We start from the raw sequence: 12,535 nt of genomic DNA on the forward strand, positions 1-12,535 counted from the left end.
AAATAGGGTTCTTATTTTTTTCAGCCTTCAAATCAAACAATTGGCTAAATTAATCGTTTAAAACGTGTAGAAAGTGTTGTTGTCCCTTCCTAGTTGTTTTTACTCCATTCATTGTAGCATAGTGGCGGTAAGTCCTGCTGTTGACATGTTATTAAACGGTGTGTCAAGAAGGAAAATTTCTCCATTTCGTTGTTAAATAATGAGGTTGAACTGTTTATCAGTAACAAATATCCGCAGTGTATTATATAATATATAAGGAAGTTGTCAGTAGCCGTTAACTTGCTGTGATCGCGGAATGTTACCAAACATCAGTCCTTGTGTAATAACAATGGTTCCGAGGTAACGTCGGGCACGTTACGCTTTATTTTGCTCCAAATGTCACAGAAGGAAAATGAAAATGACATCTGGGACTATAAACCTCTTGGCAAGAAAAAGAAGAGGCACGAATCGCCACCTAAAAACACTAAAAGAAAATGCACTTTCAGGAAATCCTCCAAGAAAGACGCATCTTCTCTCTCAATCAAGCCACAAGACAGGAACGCAAAAGCCAAAGCGGCAGAAAGTGAAGTCAGTGCTACAGCTGGAATAACAGACGACTGTAACTTAAGCTTAAATGCACAGGAGCTTAACTCAAAGAGATCTCCCACAAAAGAAACAAATCAAAGTGACAATGCTGCAGCCGAGGGCCCATCCCCTGAAGACTTCTGCCCCATCTGTCAGATGCCATTCTTCATTTTGGTTGTGCAGTCCCAAAGATGGCACGTTGCTGAATGTATTGACACTCCCAGGGATACGTGCACAGGTACAGACGTCCATACTCATCACACATCTTAAAGTTACACTTGATACCAAATCACAGCTTCAGATAAGCCTAATGTCATTCACAGCAGCCATTCAGGTCCATAATAATCCAAACCATCTCAGCTTTTCCTCAATCCCAGTGAATGTATGTTCACAGGTGACGCTGTGATCTGCAGTGAGAATAGGCAGCAGCCTGGAGAGGCAGAAAGGAAATGGAAGCAGGTTGGAGACAAAGATAGAGAGGCGAGGCTGAGATGTTTTGGGCATAGTGGGATAGGGATGGACAAAGAATTCTGTGCAATGTATCCATTGCCAGGGAAAATGAAAAGTGCAAGATCATAGAGAAGATAAATGGATGTAGTCAAGGAGGACATGCAGAGTAGTGTGACAGAAGGGGAAGCTCGGGATAGGGATGGAGGTTGATCTCCTGTGGCGACTCCCACAAGGAACAGCTGGAAGAAGATATGGCATACGGACATATCTATGATAATTCAAACTTTTGAGAGAAAAAAATTAAATAAGAGGACCAGAAGTCCACAGGATAAACAAGTCTCCTCTAACAAAAGGTCCTTCATTTCCCATAATGCATTGTGATGGTATCCTTCATGCTTGTTGGATGGTAGAAAGAAACCTTCTACATAGCCTAACAGCTCAGGATTAAGGATTAAAAGAAATGTGCACTGACAGTGTAGCACTGATTCTATGCACTTAGCTCAGTTGTGTTTATCTCAAACAGCAGGCTGATAAGATACCTTTATAGTATATATCATCAGTTTAGTTTAGAGTAGAGTAGCGCAGTTGGTAAAGTGCTAAATATTATCCTCTTGTAACCCTGCTCTAACGAGTGCAGGCACTGTTCATTTATCTGTTCATACAGAATGTCCAGATGGTCTTCGGTGCTCCTCCACCATTCCGAACCATTACAAGAAATTCAACCACACACTTCTGGCCCACAGTCGAGCCAGCAGCGGCACAGCCCTCCTCAGTCTGTCCCAACAGGCTGAGACCAGCCTGGATTGTTTTCCAGGGCTGATAAAAAATCAGGGGTCTATTTTAGAGACTTCACAGCAAGGGGCTCTAACTCCTCCTGCATTATCCAGTCCTAGCTCCTCACCTCACCAACGTCACACCGGAACACTTCAGTCAAAACTTACAAATGGCCTTCTGCTCCTGCGTTCTCCTGGACCAGAGGACTTTAAGAAAAAGAAAGGCTGGTCATCATCTACTAAAAGCCAAAACTCTGTCACTGTTTCTCAGGAAAGTAATAAAGGGGATTTATCCATCCCTGTCATGGAAAATAGTGGACAGCAGGATAGTGAAGATTTACACAGAAGTGAGGATTCTTTGGAAAATGATAACATGATATCCTACTCTCCTCTTTCTGAGTTCCCTGCAGAGACTGAAATCAATACTACAGAGTGTAGAAAATCTCTTTTTAATGACAGTGCAATTCAAAATGAGCATGAAGACTCGATGATGCTGTTCAGTGACGGCTTCTCCAGTGAAGATGAGCTCCTCACTGACTTTATAAACAGCAATTCAGAAGCCAGCAATGTGCAAGGAAAGAAACTGCCTTCTGCAAACACCCAGCTGGGTGCAGTTTCCTCATTAACACCCACTAATCAGTTAACTGCTGAGAACAGAGCTGCTTCCTCAGGTGGAAAAGAAGCTTCTGAAATCAGTAAGACTAGTATTCAGTCTCCACAGAGTATTGTCTTAGAGCGTCTGAGAGACACTCTTCTGAGCTCAGATAACTCACACTCCCAAAACTCAAACAGCATTATTCAAACAGAGCAACCAGCTTCTCTTCAAGTGCCTTCATCTCAAACTTCCATTGTCCAACGATCTCAAGCCATGCCCCCTCAGAAGGGCCACAGCAAAGCCGGTCAGGTCTCCGGTCTCAAACAAACTGACATCGGGGTGTTTTTTGGCCTCAAACCACTGAGGGAGAAGGAGAAAGAAGCAGAGAGTGCACCAAATGACCTCAACGCTTCGTCTACTCCAACGGCTGGGAAGAGCTCGGGACAGAGACGGCAAAGAGGAGACCGGCAGAGAAAAAATAAAGCTGACACACCTGCAGATACGCCACAGGCCACAGAAACCATTAACCCATCAGTAGATGGACAGGGAGAAGTCTGGGGGAGGAGTGGGACCACAGGGAGGAGGAGGTGGAGGAACAGAGTCAATGCTGATGGAGAAGTACAGCTGCCCCGTTGCCCTTTCTATAAGAAAATCCCAGGTTAGTAAGCAAATGTACATTTCTTCTTGCTGTGTAAATTTAAACATTAATTATTATTTAATTTGTAATCTTATGCAAAAAACTTTCCCCAGGCACAAAGTTTGCCATTGATGCCTTTAGATATGGACAGATCGAGGGCATCGCAGCCTACTTCCTTACTCACTTCCACTCAGACCACTACGGAGGCTTGACCAAGACTTCCACTGTTCCCATCTACTGCAACAGAGTAAGTCAATCTGTAGTTTTGATGAAATAATTTACTTAGTTTTGTTTTTATTTGGTACTGGATCACCGAGTGCCAGGGACAGTTCACCCTTAAATCACATTTACATGTTCTCTCACCACCCTGATTGTCCGTGAGGTACCCAGCTATGAAAATATTGGATGTAGAGATGTCTGTCTTCTCATGAATATATCCTTGCTTATGTTGTGCAGGATTTAGATGATTGAGGTTGCACAATCTGTGTTTTGAAATCAGAATCTGATTTATTATATGCATTGATTTGCATAAAACAGTTGCTGTTTTTCTATGATACTAAACAGTCAGGGTGATGGATGTTATCCCTGCTTTGAGTCCACTGTTGAAACTATATCCAACACCATCTCAGCAAAAGGCTGACATTTTGTCCGTTTATGTATTTCTCCTTCAGTGGTATGGAAGCGATTCACTTATTTGAAAATGATATAACACCACCACCACCCCTCTCTGCCGCCAGAAATCCTATTTACTTTCAACTCATTAAAAAGCTTCCTCACTTCCACAGAATTCATAGAGGAAGTACTTGATCCATTTGTTATCTCTCTGCACTGCTTTGACTCACATTAATGGAAAAAGCGGCTTGCGTTTGGCAGCTATGAATACCAAAATTCAAATGGCTCTGATCACAGTTGAGTCAATTAAAATTCGAAGACCTTTGTGGGAGTTTTTTCTTCTTCTTTTGGACACAGAAATACAACATTTGATGTGCAGTAAAATAAGTTTAGCTGGGGCCCAGTTGTTTGCCATCCCCTTTGTTGTTACTGTGAAAAAGCTACATCAGTGAAGGTGTGTTAAATGTAGAGAATTATCTAAATAAACTGAAGTTTGCAGTTAAACAAGTGTAAAATCTTTAGCTCAGACTTTATTGCTTATTTTTGGTTCAATTAGCTACGACTTAACAATATATAATATCAGGTATGATATGAGGTATGAACTTGAAATGATATAAAAGTCAAGAGACTAGAGATGTTGGGAGTTCTTCTATCAAGTGGGTCAGGTTTATCACAGTGGTGTGTGTGTGTGTGTGTGTGTGTTTTCTGGGGATTAGGCTAAAAACAGACTTATAAGTACTTGTTGGGACTCCGTTTGCTAGGCCACAGACTTTGAGCGTGGGCGCCAGGTGGATCACAGCCCAGAAAAGTTTGATCATAATCACAGAGGGTAATTAGAAAGTAGATTGGGAAAATAAGATTTCAAGGCCAGGGTTTGGGAGGCGGGGGGGTGAATTACTCCGCATATCTGAGATTGTTTGAAACCTGATCATCACTGTAAACTGCAAAGATTTGTTCACTCTCAGCTGTGTCTCCTGATTAGATTACAGGGAACCTGGTGAAGAGCAAACTGAGGGTGGCCGAGCAGTACGTCCACATCCTCCCCATGAATACTGAAGTCACTGTGGAGGGGGTCCGGGTCATCCTCCTAGACGCTAACCAGTGAGTCATCTGTCACATCAGCAGGGATCTGTACTGGTGACGCTGTTTTGTGACACATGAGAGCTTCTTTGTCACGCTGCTGATTTCATGCTGATCAGATTCAGCTGGTTTATTACCAGAAGGTTGATTTTCTGTCTTTGAGATTTAAATACTGTTTTAGATTTGCAGCTGAGGTTAATGGGCTCTTCACCAGCATGCATTAAAACTTGACCTGGTATTTTCCCATATGATCTTTCTGAAACCCAGAGAAATGGCTCTGAAAACACTGTGGGCAGAGGAGAAGGACACAATGAGTCACTTATAACATATGTACCGCTATTAGCAGACTACAAAAACATGCATTCATGCATTCGGGAGCAGATACAAAAGTTTCTACCGTAGCCACTTTCTTTATAGTAAAATTGTCATAAAGGGATAAATTGAGGCAATTTGAAGTATATTCAGACACAACCAAGCGAATAGCCTATTCATTATGTCACTGGGAATACATTCTTTTGAATGTAGAACACATCTTTTACAGTTGTGCTACATAGTTTCTACTTAATGACTCTATTTACTCCTCGTAATATTTCCCTGGAGAGTTAAATGAATTTCTCACAGTGAAAACTGGCTAAATTTGATTAAAACCTCTCTTTTGTATCCTTATCTGTTCTTTCAGTTGTCCAGGTGCTGCAATGCTGTTGTTCTTCTTGCCCGATGGACAGACGGTTCTTCACACCGGAGACTTCAGAGCTGACCCCTCAATGGAAACCTACCCTGAGCTACTCAGCTGCAGGATACAGACACTCTATTTGGATACCACGTAAGTACCCCTCAGTTTCATCATTTTCACTTGTTGCTGTAAGTAACAACTCCCGGTAATGACGACCACTTTCTTTCTCTCTGATTTTGGTAAACTGAGCACAACTCCAGCAGTGAAACTCAGATTTTTCAGTGTGACCTCTTAATATCTCTCTAGCTACTGCAGCCCTGAGTACACCTTCCCCAGGCAGCAAGAAGTCATCAACTTTGCAGCCAGCACTGCATTTGAATTGGTGACACTCAACCCACGTACACTTGTGGTGTGCGGGTCGTACTCGGTGGGGAAAGAGAAGGTCTTTTTGGGTATGTGCTTTGCAGGAGAGTCTATGCTCACACTTTCTTTTGATGTTTTTTTTGTTTGTTTTTGAGCTGTATGGCGCATTTTCTACTCCTTTAAAAATCAGAAAGTCAGTTATAATCGGATATCTCGGCATGAGAGACATGGCTGACCCAAATGTATAAATACAGAAAGAAATGTGTTTTCTATCCACCTCTTAGTAACAGTAGTTATACTTAAAATAAATATGAAGATGGGTTTTCTAAATACTGCTTGATTTCATTCTGAGAATACACAAAGCAAAATGGTTTCTAAACCTAATAGTAGAATAGTTTTCCCCCTGTAGTTTTCTGTGTGTGGCTGACCTGTCCTATTATAAGTTCATCTGATATTTCTTCTATATTGAAATAGGAGCATCGTTGTTTAAAAACTGGAGCCCCTCACAGTGCATTGTCTTCAAGTGGAGGCAAAGTGTTCCCTTGTGATACATGGACGATAGTTTGAAGCACTTTAGTACAATGAAAAACTGAAAAAACAGTGTTTAACTGACAGAAGGGGAAACTGCATGCATTCATTCTTTAATCACAGCTGCTTCAACAAGCGCTGCATGAAGTGGAGACAAAAGCAGATGGCTAGTTTAATTGACTGTAGCACTTTACTCATCCTTTTTGTCCTTCTGTTATTCCACAAAAGCATTTGTACACGTACAGCAAACACTTTACAGGCCAGGGAGTGCCATATTTAGTCAGTCAGTTGTTTTCTGTTTTGTTTTTTTTAATAAAGGCCTGTTGAGTTTGAAGAGTTTGTTTCAGTAATGTTGGTGAAAACTAAAATCCACTGTTTTCCTGCAGTTTTCATTCTCACACAGACCTCGTTCTGCTTCATTTGCAGCGCTGGCAGAGGTTCTGGGGTCTAAAGTTTGCCTCTCTAGAGACAAGTACAACACCATGTGCTGTCTGGAGTCGGAGCAAATCAAAGGACGTCTAACCACCGACTGGAAGGCAGCCCAGGTCCACGTGCTGCCCATGATGCAGCTGTCCTTCAGAGTAGGTGCATTTTTCATGACTTGTTTTCCCAAAGTCCCACTATTCTTAATATTTTAAGTTCATATTTATACAACAAAGAGCAGATTTACAATGCACGTTTTAATTATGGCATGTGAGCCATGTTAGCAACACACATTAAGTCCAAATGTGAACACCAGCAGCAACAAAATGGTCAGAAAATCGTCATGTTTTTGTAAAAAACATATCTATCTTGGAGAACTGATATTTAAATATTACCACAGATAGGTCACAGAGGTGAGAATAGATGTAGCTTTTCATATCTGCTTTATTCTCCTTAATGAGCAATGTTCAGAGGAGCTCACATCACGAGGTAAAGAGACTCTAAAATACATGTGTGAGATTAAACTACAGCATTATGAGTTTATTCAAAGACTGGTGGGAAACAACTTCTTTTTGGTGACTTTTGCTTATTTGAGTTAAAAATACTCGAGCGCAATACACAGTTTATTCATGAAATAATCGGGAATCGAGAAAATGCACAGATTTCTTCTAGATAAGCTAACAGTCACGCATATGGTTCTTACTCCACCAGGTCCATGCTGAGGCAGGAAAACCCCCGACAATGCAGCTCTTTTAAGTTGTCCTTTTTTCCCCTCCCTTTTTCCCTTCTCTTTCCAGAAACTGCAGGATCACCTGGCACGCTTTTCTCATCAGTATGATCAGCTGGTGGCCTTCAAACCTACCGGCTGGACCTTCAGTCAGCAGATAGAATCAGTGGAAGACATTCAGCCTCAGAAAAGCGGCAACATCACCATATATGGTACGCACAAAGCCTTTTTTCTTCTAGTTTTTGGAGAGGAAAAAGAAGTGTCATATATAAGAGTATTATCCCACAACAATTTGAGTGTTGTTAATATTGTTGTATTTAGCCTACAGCTCCCTCTTTTGGTAAAGCCTGAAACAAGTCTTATAGAATCACAATAGAGCATGGCTTGGTTTCAGACTGCTCTGGCTTGGTGGCAACAGGATACATAACGTCAGTGCCCTGGGGTCGTGGATCTCCTCTGTGGACAACACTTCCTAGTCTAGCATTAAACCCCAGTTCTAAATTTGGGCCATGACTTGATTTTTCAATTGCAGATTTAGCCAGTTTTTCTTCCTAACCCCCGTTTCATGTTCTGAATAGATCCATCAGAAGCATCAGCCATCTGGCTCGTAACCTCCAATCACCAGCTAGAGGCTTCTGGGGTGCACACTCACATATATTTTCTTCCTTCTCAGCAGTTTGTGTGTCACTCAGGCGGAAGCCAATTTGCACTCTCCCTCTCTCTCTCTCTGCCTTGTTTATCTCCTCCTTCTCGCTCTTCCCTGCCATATGCCGCCATTTGCTGCAAATGTTCTCTGCATGTGGAAACGGACTGACTTTATCCATGAATAGGCTTTTTTCCCCCCCTTTTTCTAGCTAGACCTGTTTAAAGCAGAGGAGCACATAAAATTTGTCCAGGGCTAAAATGTGGATAAACACAAGGCATCTGCTTTCTGCATTGGTTCCAAGCTAGGTTTTTATTTTGTGTATTAACTGAAAACTGAATAATTCTGCATTGTCCCTTAGAGGGGAACAGTCTGAGCCTGTGGACGTCTTCATTGAGCATCTGGTCCGGCTTTTAAAGCTTTGCCCTTTTGCTTGCCTGATGGATTTCCCTGTGTGTTTAACATCTGTCTCCAGCGTTGTTTACTGCAAGCCAGTTTCCCTCTGAATTGACTAAACTCTAAAAATTTCCCAAAGGAGAAGTAAAACTTTCAAATTAGCTAATTGCTTTTTAAAGAGCTGTCGGTTTATGATGATATCAACCCATCTGTTTGTCTGACAGGTATCCCCTATAGTGAACACAGCAGCTTTCTTGAGTTGAAGCGGTTTGTGCAGTGGCTCCAGCCCCTCAAGATCATCCCTACAGTTAACAATGGCAGCTGGGCCAACAGGAAGGCGATGGAGAAGTGTTTCAGTGAGTGGCTCATGGACGTTAAGAATAAACAGTGACTTATTTTCCAGCTGCCTGTCGGTGCTAAAGGAACACCCTAATAGTATGCGATACTTGAAGTGTTGTATGGACTGGTTTATTTTAACGCTATTTGTTTAATTAACTTTACATTTAAATTTAGAGGAAGCGGTTGTGATTTTTAGACCTGAATTAGAAAAACTCTGGAAGCTGTGTTATATGAACCTGACATGATTCATGTATTAAACTTACAGTTGGACCAGGGTCATCCAGACTCTTTTACCATCTCATTCATTTGATATGCTGCAGGTGCTGCTCTGAAACTGTGCAATTTTTTTTTTTTTATTGTGATTTATTTTGTACATGATCAAAGTTTTATGCTGAAGAAATAAATATTTTAAAATAACATTGCTACCGTGTTTTTATTTCTTTGCAACAATACCACTTTAGAAACTTTTCTCTCTAATTGCTCTATATTTAATAATACTTGATATTTCTATTGCCTTCTTTAAACAATCTGTTTTATTCCCCAACCTACGTAAAAGCACCTAGAAGAGCCCATCAAAGCTTTTAGGTTTATAAGACATATTATGACTCTAAGTATTATATTGATAATAGTTGTTTTGGCTAATTTGCTAACTTTACATGGTCAGTTTGGAAGGTTGCAGTCAACATGTGGATATTCACTGCTGAATCTTATGTTGTGATTCATACTTTGGGGTCCTTAGGGACTAGTAAAGCGCTATATAAATACAGGCCATTTACCATTTTACCATACTGATGAACCTCTGCAGCCACTTACAGTGTGTTAGGAGGGAATGCCAGGTGAGTGTAAGCCCTTTTTTTTTTTTTTTTTTTTTTTTTTTTTAAGATGTCTTCGGTCTTGTCTTTCAGGAGTATCTCTGGGTCAGCAGACATACAGTACAGAGATGGTTTTTGATTTCGTTCGTCCTTAAGTTAAACCATCTGTCTTATCATGTGTTAAGGTGTTTCAGGGTGCATGTGTATTTTGAGCATCAGATACCAGAGTAGGAGGAGAGAAAAGGAAAAAAACAAAAGCTGAACACTTCAGAAATGTGTCCTGTAGATTCCACCATGTGAGAAACACCGTGTAGCACACTGCAGGGTGCAAGTTATCTATACAATTTTAACCTCCTAGGATCTGGCGTCCACACATGTGGACATCACATTTTGGGTTGTCTAGACCAAAATACTAAATTTTTCTCTACAAGGGCCTGATATCCACTTACAAGGACATTATACTGCCACTGTTCCATCAAAATTTATAACTAATATCCTCATACGTGGCTCTCATTTTTGTTAGGAACAGAAATCAGGTAAAAAAAAAAAACAAATCTGCTGATTCTTTGTTTTTACATTCATTGGGTCCCAATATGCCCAAATATCAAAGAGAAATTAAAAAATGCATGCTGTGGAAGAGTTCGGGTTTTAGGAGGTTAATCTAGGAACTTGGTTTCCACATCACCACTTTGCATAAAAGCACTCAGAAGAGCTGCTTGGAATATTAATTCACAGCTTTTAAATTTAACCACTTATGTTAGTTTTTGGCAAAAAAAAAATAGATGGATGTCTATATATATATATATATATATATATATATATACACACATTAGGCATTTCATTCCCTGTCCCTCTTCCCTCTCATTTTATTTTATGTGTTATGCTGTGGAAATATCAAATCATACAGTTACATGGCAGTAACACCATTCATTTAGACCGTGTAGACATGGTGGAGATGACCTGCTGAAGTTCAAACTGAGAAGAAAGGTGATTTAAGTAACATTCAAACCTCGAGGCAGATGGGCTACAGCAGCAGAAGACCTCACCAGGGACGTCTCCTGTTAGTTAACAGGAAACTGAAGAAACAGTTTAACCATGCTCACCAAAACTGGACAACCAGACATTAGAAAAATATTACCTGGTGTGATGAGTCTCAATTTCTGCTGCCACATTCAAACAGTATTTTTGCGTAAAAAAATGAAAGAATGAATCGATTCTGAACAAACTGGTTTGCAGCAGTTCAAGGGAACAGGCCTTGCAGATAAAGTCCATTTAATGCTGGACCTTCACCTGGAACGGCGCTGGTTATTTGGCACAATACAAAAAAGATTACAACCAAGTACAAAGTAAAGTGTGCAAGTGTCCTCAGTTATTTGAGTCACTACTACATGTCTCAAAACAGCACAAATAGGTGAAGCAACACGATTCTGTCTACATATTAATGTTCCCCGAGGTGCTGAGGACATCAGCTAATGGTCTCTTCGTTGTTCATCTCCTACTTGCTTTGACTTACTATCAAGGAATCCTTGCGTTAAAAAAAAAAAAAAAAGCCAAACAGAAAAAATTAATGTATGCCAGCATTTTATTAGTGCACTCATGTAATCACTGCATACATACAAAGAATCTCTGTGTCATGGTCTGGGTGTGTGGCTGTAAAGTTCTGCTGAAGGTCTGGACCTCCCTGGTATCCACCCATGGGCAGGGCCTACAGCTTCCCTCACCTGGAGCTGATTGAGGCAATTAGGTTGGAGATTTAAGCTGCTTGCTGACACTGTTTCCTTGCCAGTTCCTCAACAACCCCATGTTGGTAACCAGGCCTCACGCTTCATGTCTATGATTCTCAAGTGCTTTACTAACCTTGCAATCTTGTGTTCTAGTTGCTCCTGGGAATTACATCACACTGAATAACTTATCCTGGAAATCTGGTTAACCCGCCTGCTTTCAGAATCATCTCCTTGCCTCACCTGCCTGCCCTCCTGCCCTTACACTACCACGGGACCTTCACCGCCCAGGACAGCTGACACACACCACCAAACCCACCCGGACTACACCACCTCTCCTTCAATGTTTCCATCTCCCACCTGCACAGTTTCCATAGCTTCCACGCTCTCCAGAACTCCTCATTGGCTACTGCTTTAACACTGCTCTCCTCTCTTCCAGTGCGTACCTAATCACCAGCCAGCTGCTGTTGCTTTCTTGGACCTGTCCCCTTACTTTATCCCTCTCTCCTAGCCAAGACCCCCACGCCCCATGTGTCAAGCCTTAAGTCAAGGGCCATTGTAAACATCATCCTTGTGCTAGCTAATAAACCTTTGTTAAACCCTTTCCTCCGCCTCCACTTTGGGTTCTCTGCACGTGGGTTTGATTTTTGGTACTCGGCTCTCAATCACCAGACTTCAGTGGTTACAAGGTAAACCAGAGATTTATCAGCATGGTGATAGCATTCACATTAGATATCTGGCTTTCCTAAGCCACAGGAATATAATAAAATGGGATTTTAATACTTTAAATGCACACGTGTATATTTTCAAAATATATAACTTTGTCAAAAAGAATTCAGCCGTAACTTTTTAGGTTAAATCTGTTAGCTGGTGCTTCTGGTGATCTTACAATCGAAAACACACAATTGGGTAGGTGATGTTAGGAAAAAGTACTTGACATCGTACTTGAAGACATTCGAATAGGCTCAATATTTACTTTCATCGACATATTTACACCATTTCTTCACAACATGTCATGTACAATTTAATATCTTGCAGACACTGACATCAGTCTGGGAAAAGGCACCGTTAATGCAGCACAAGGAACTATTTTTCTGCCTAATGTCTGCCTTTTGTTTCCTTCTTTGGTAACTTTTGACAGTTTCCTCTTATCTGCAGTTAATTAAACAAGCACTGAAACATACACTGAGTACTTGTCC

At 41.1% G+C, this 12,535-nt stretch overlaps 1 protein-coding gene across 1 annotated transcript; it reads left to right on the forward strand.

Moving 5' to 3' along the window:
* The first annotated feature begins 119 nt into the window (after positions 1-119).
* Positions 120-9,199, forward strand: dclre1a (DNA cross-link repair 1A (PSO2 homolog, S. cerevisiae)). The gene is made up of 9 exons (XM_080871968.1): positions 120-802; positions 1,679-3,040; positions 3,133-3,266; positions 4,614-4,732; positions 5,391-5,534; positions 5,691-5,836; positions 6,702-6,856; positions 7,496-7,637; positions 8,689-9,199. The coding sequence occupies exons 1-9, from the start codon at positions 376-378 to the stop codon at positions 8,853-8,855; spliced, it is 2,796 nt and encodes a 931-aa protein (XP_080728094.1). The 5' UTR covers positions 120-375; the 3' UTR covers positions 8,856-9,199.
* Positions 9,200-12,535: the final 3,336 nt, after the last annotated feature.

The sequence above is a fragment of the Rhamphochromis sp. 'chilingali' genome (assembly GCF_963969265.1).
Source record: "Rhamphochromis sp. 'chilingali' genome assembly, chromosome: 22".
Taxonomy (NCBI): domain Eukaryota; kingdom Metazoa; phylum Chordata; class Actinopteri; order Cichliformes; family Cichlidae; genus Rhamphochromis; species Rhamphochromis sp. 'chilingali'.

Coding starts and splice junctions, on each gene's coding strand:
- dclre1a (XM_080871968.1), top strand. CDS start 376: ATGTCACAGAAGGAAAATGAAAATGACATCTGGGACTATAAACCTCTT. Junction 3,041..3,132: donor TTTCTATAAGAAAATCCCAG/GTTAGTAAGCAA, acceptor AACTTTCCCCAG/GCACAAAGTTTGCCATTGAT. Junction 5,837..6,701: donor GAAAGAGAAGGTCTTTTTGG/GTATGTGCTTTG, acceptor CTTCATTTGCAG/CGCTGGCAGAGGTTCTGGGG.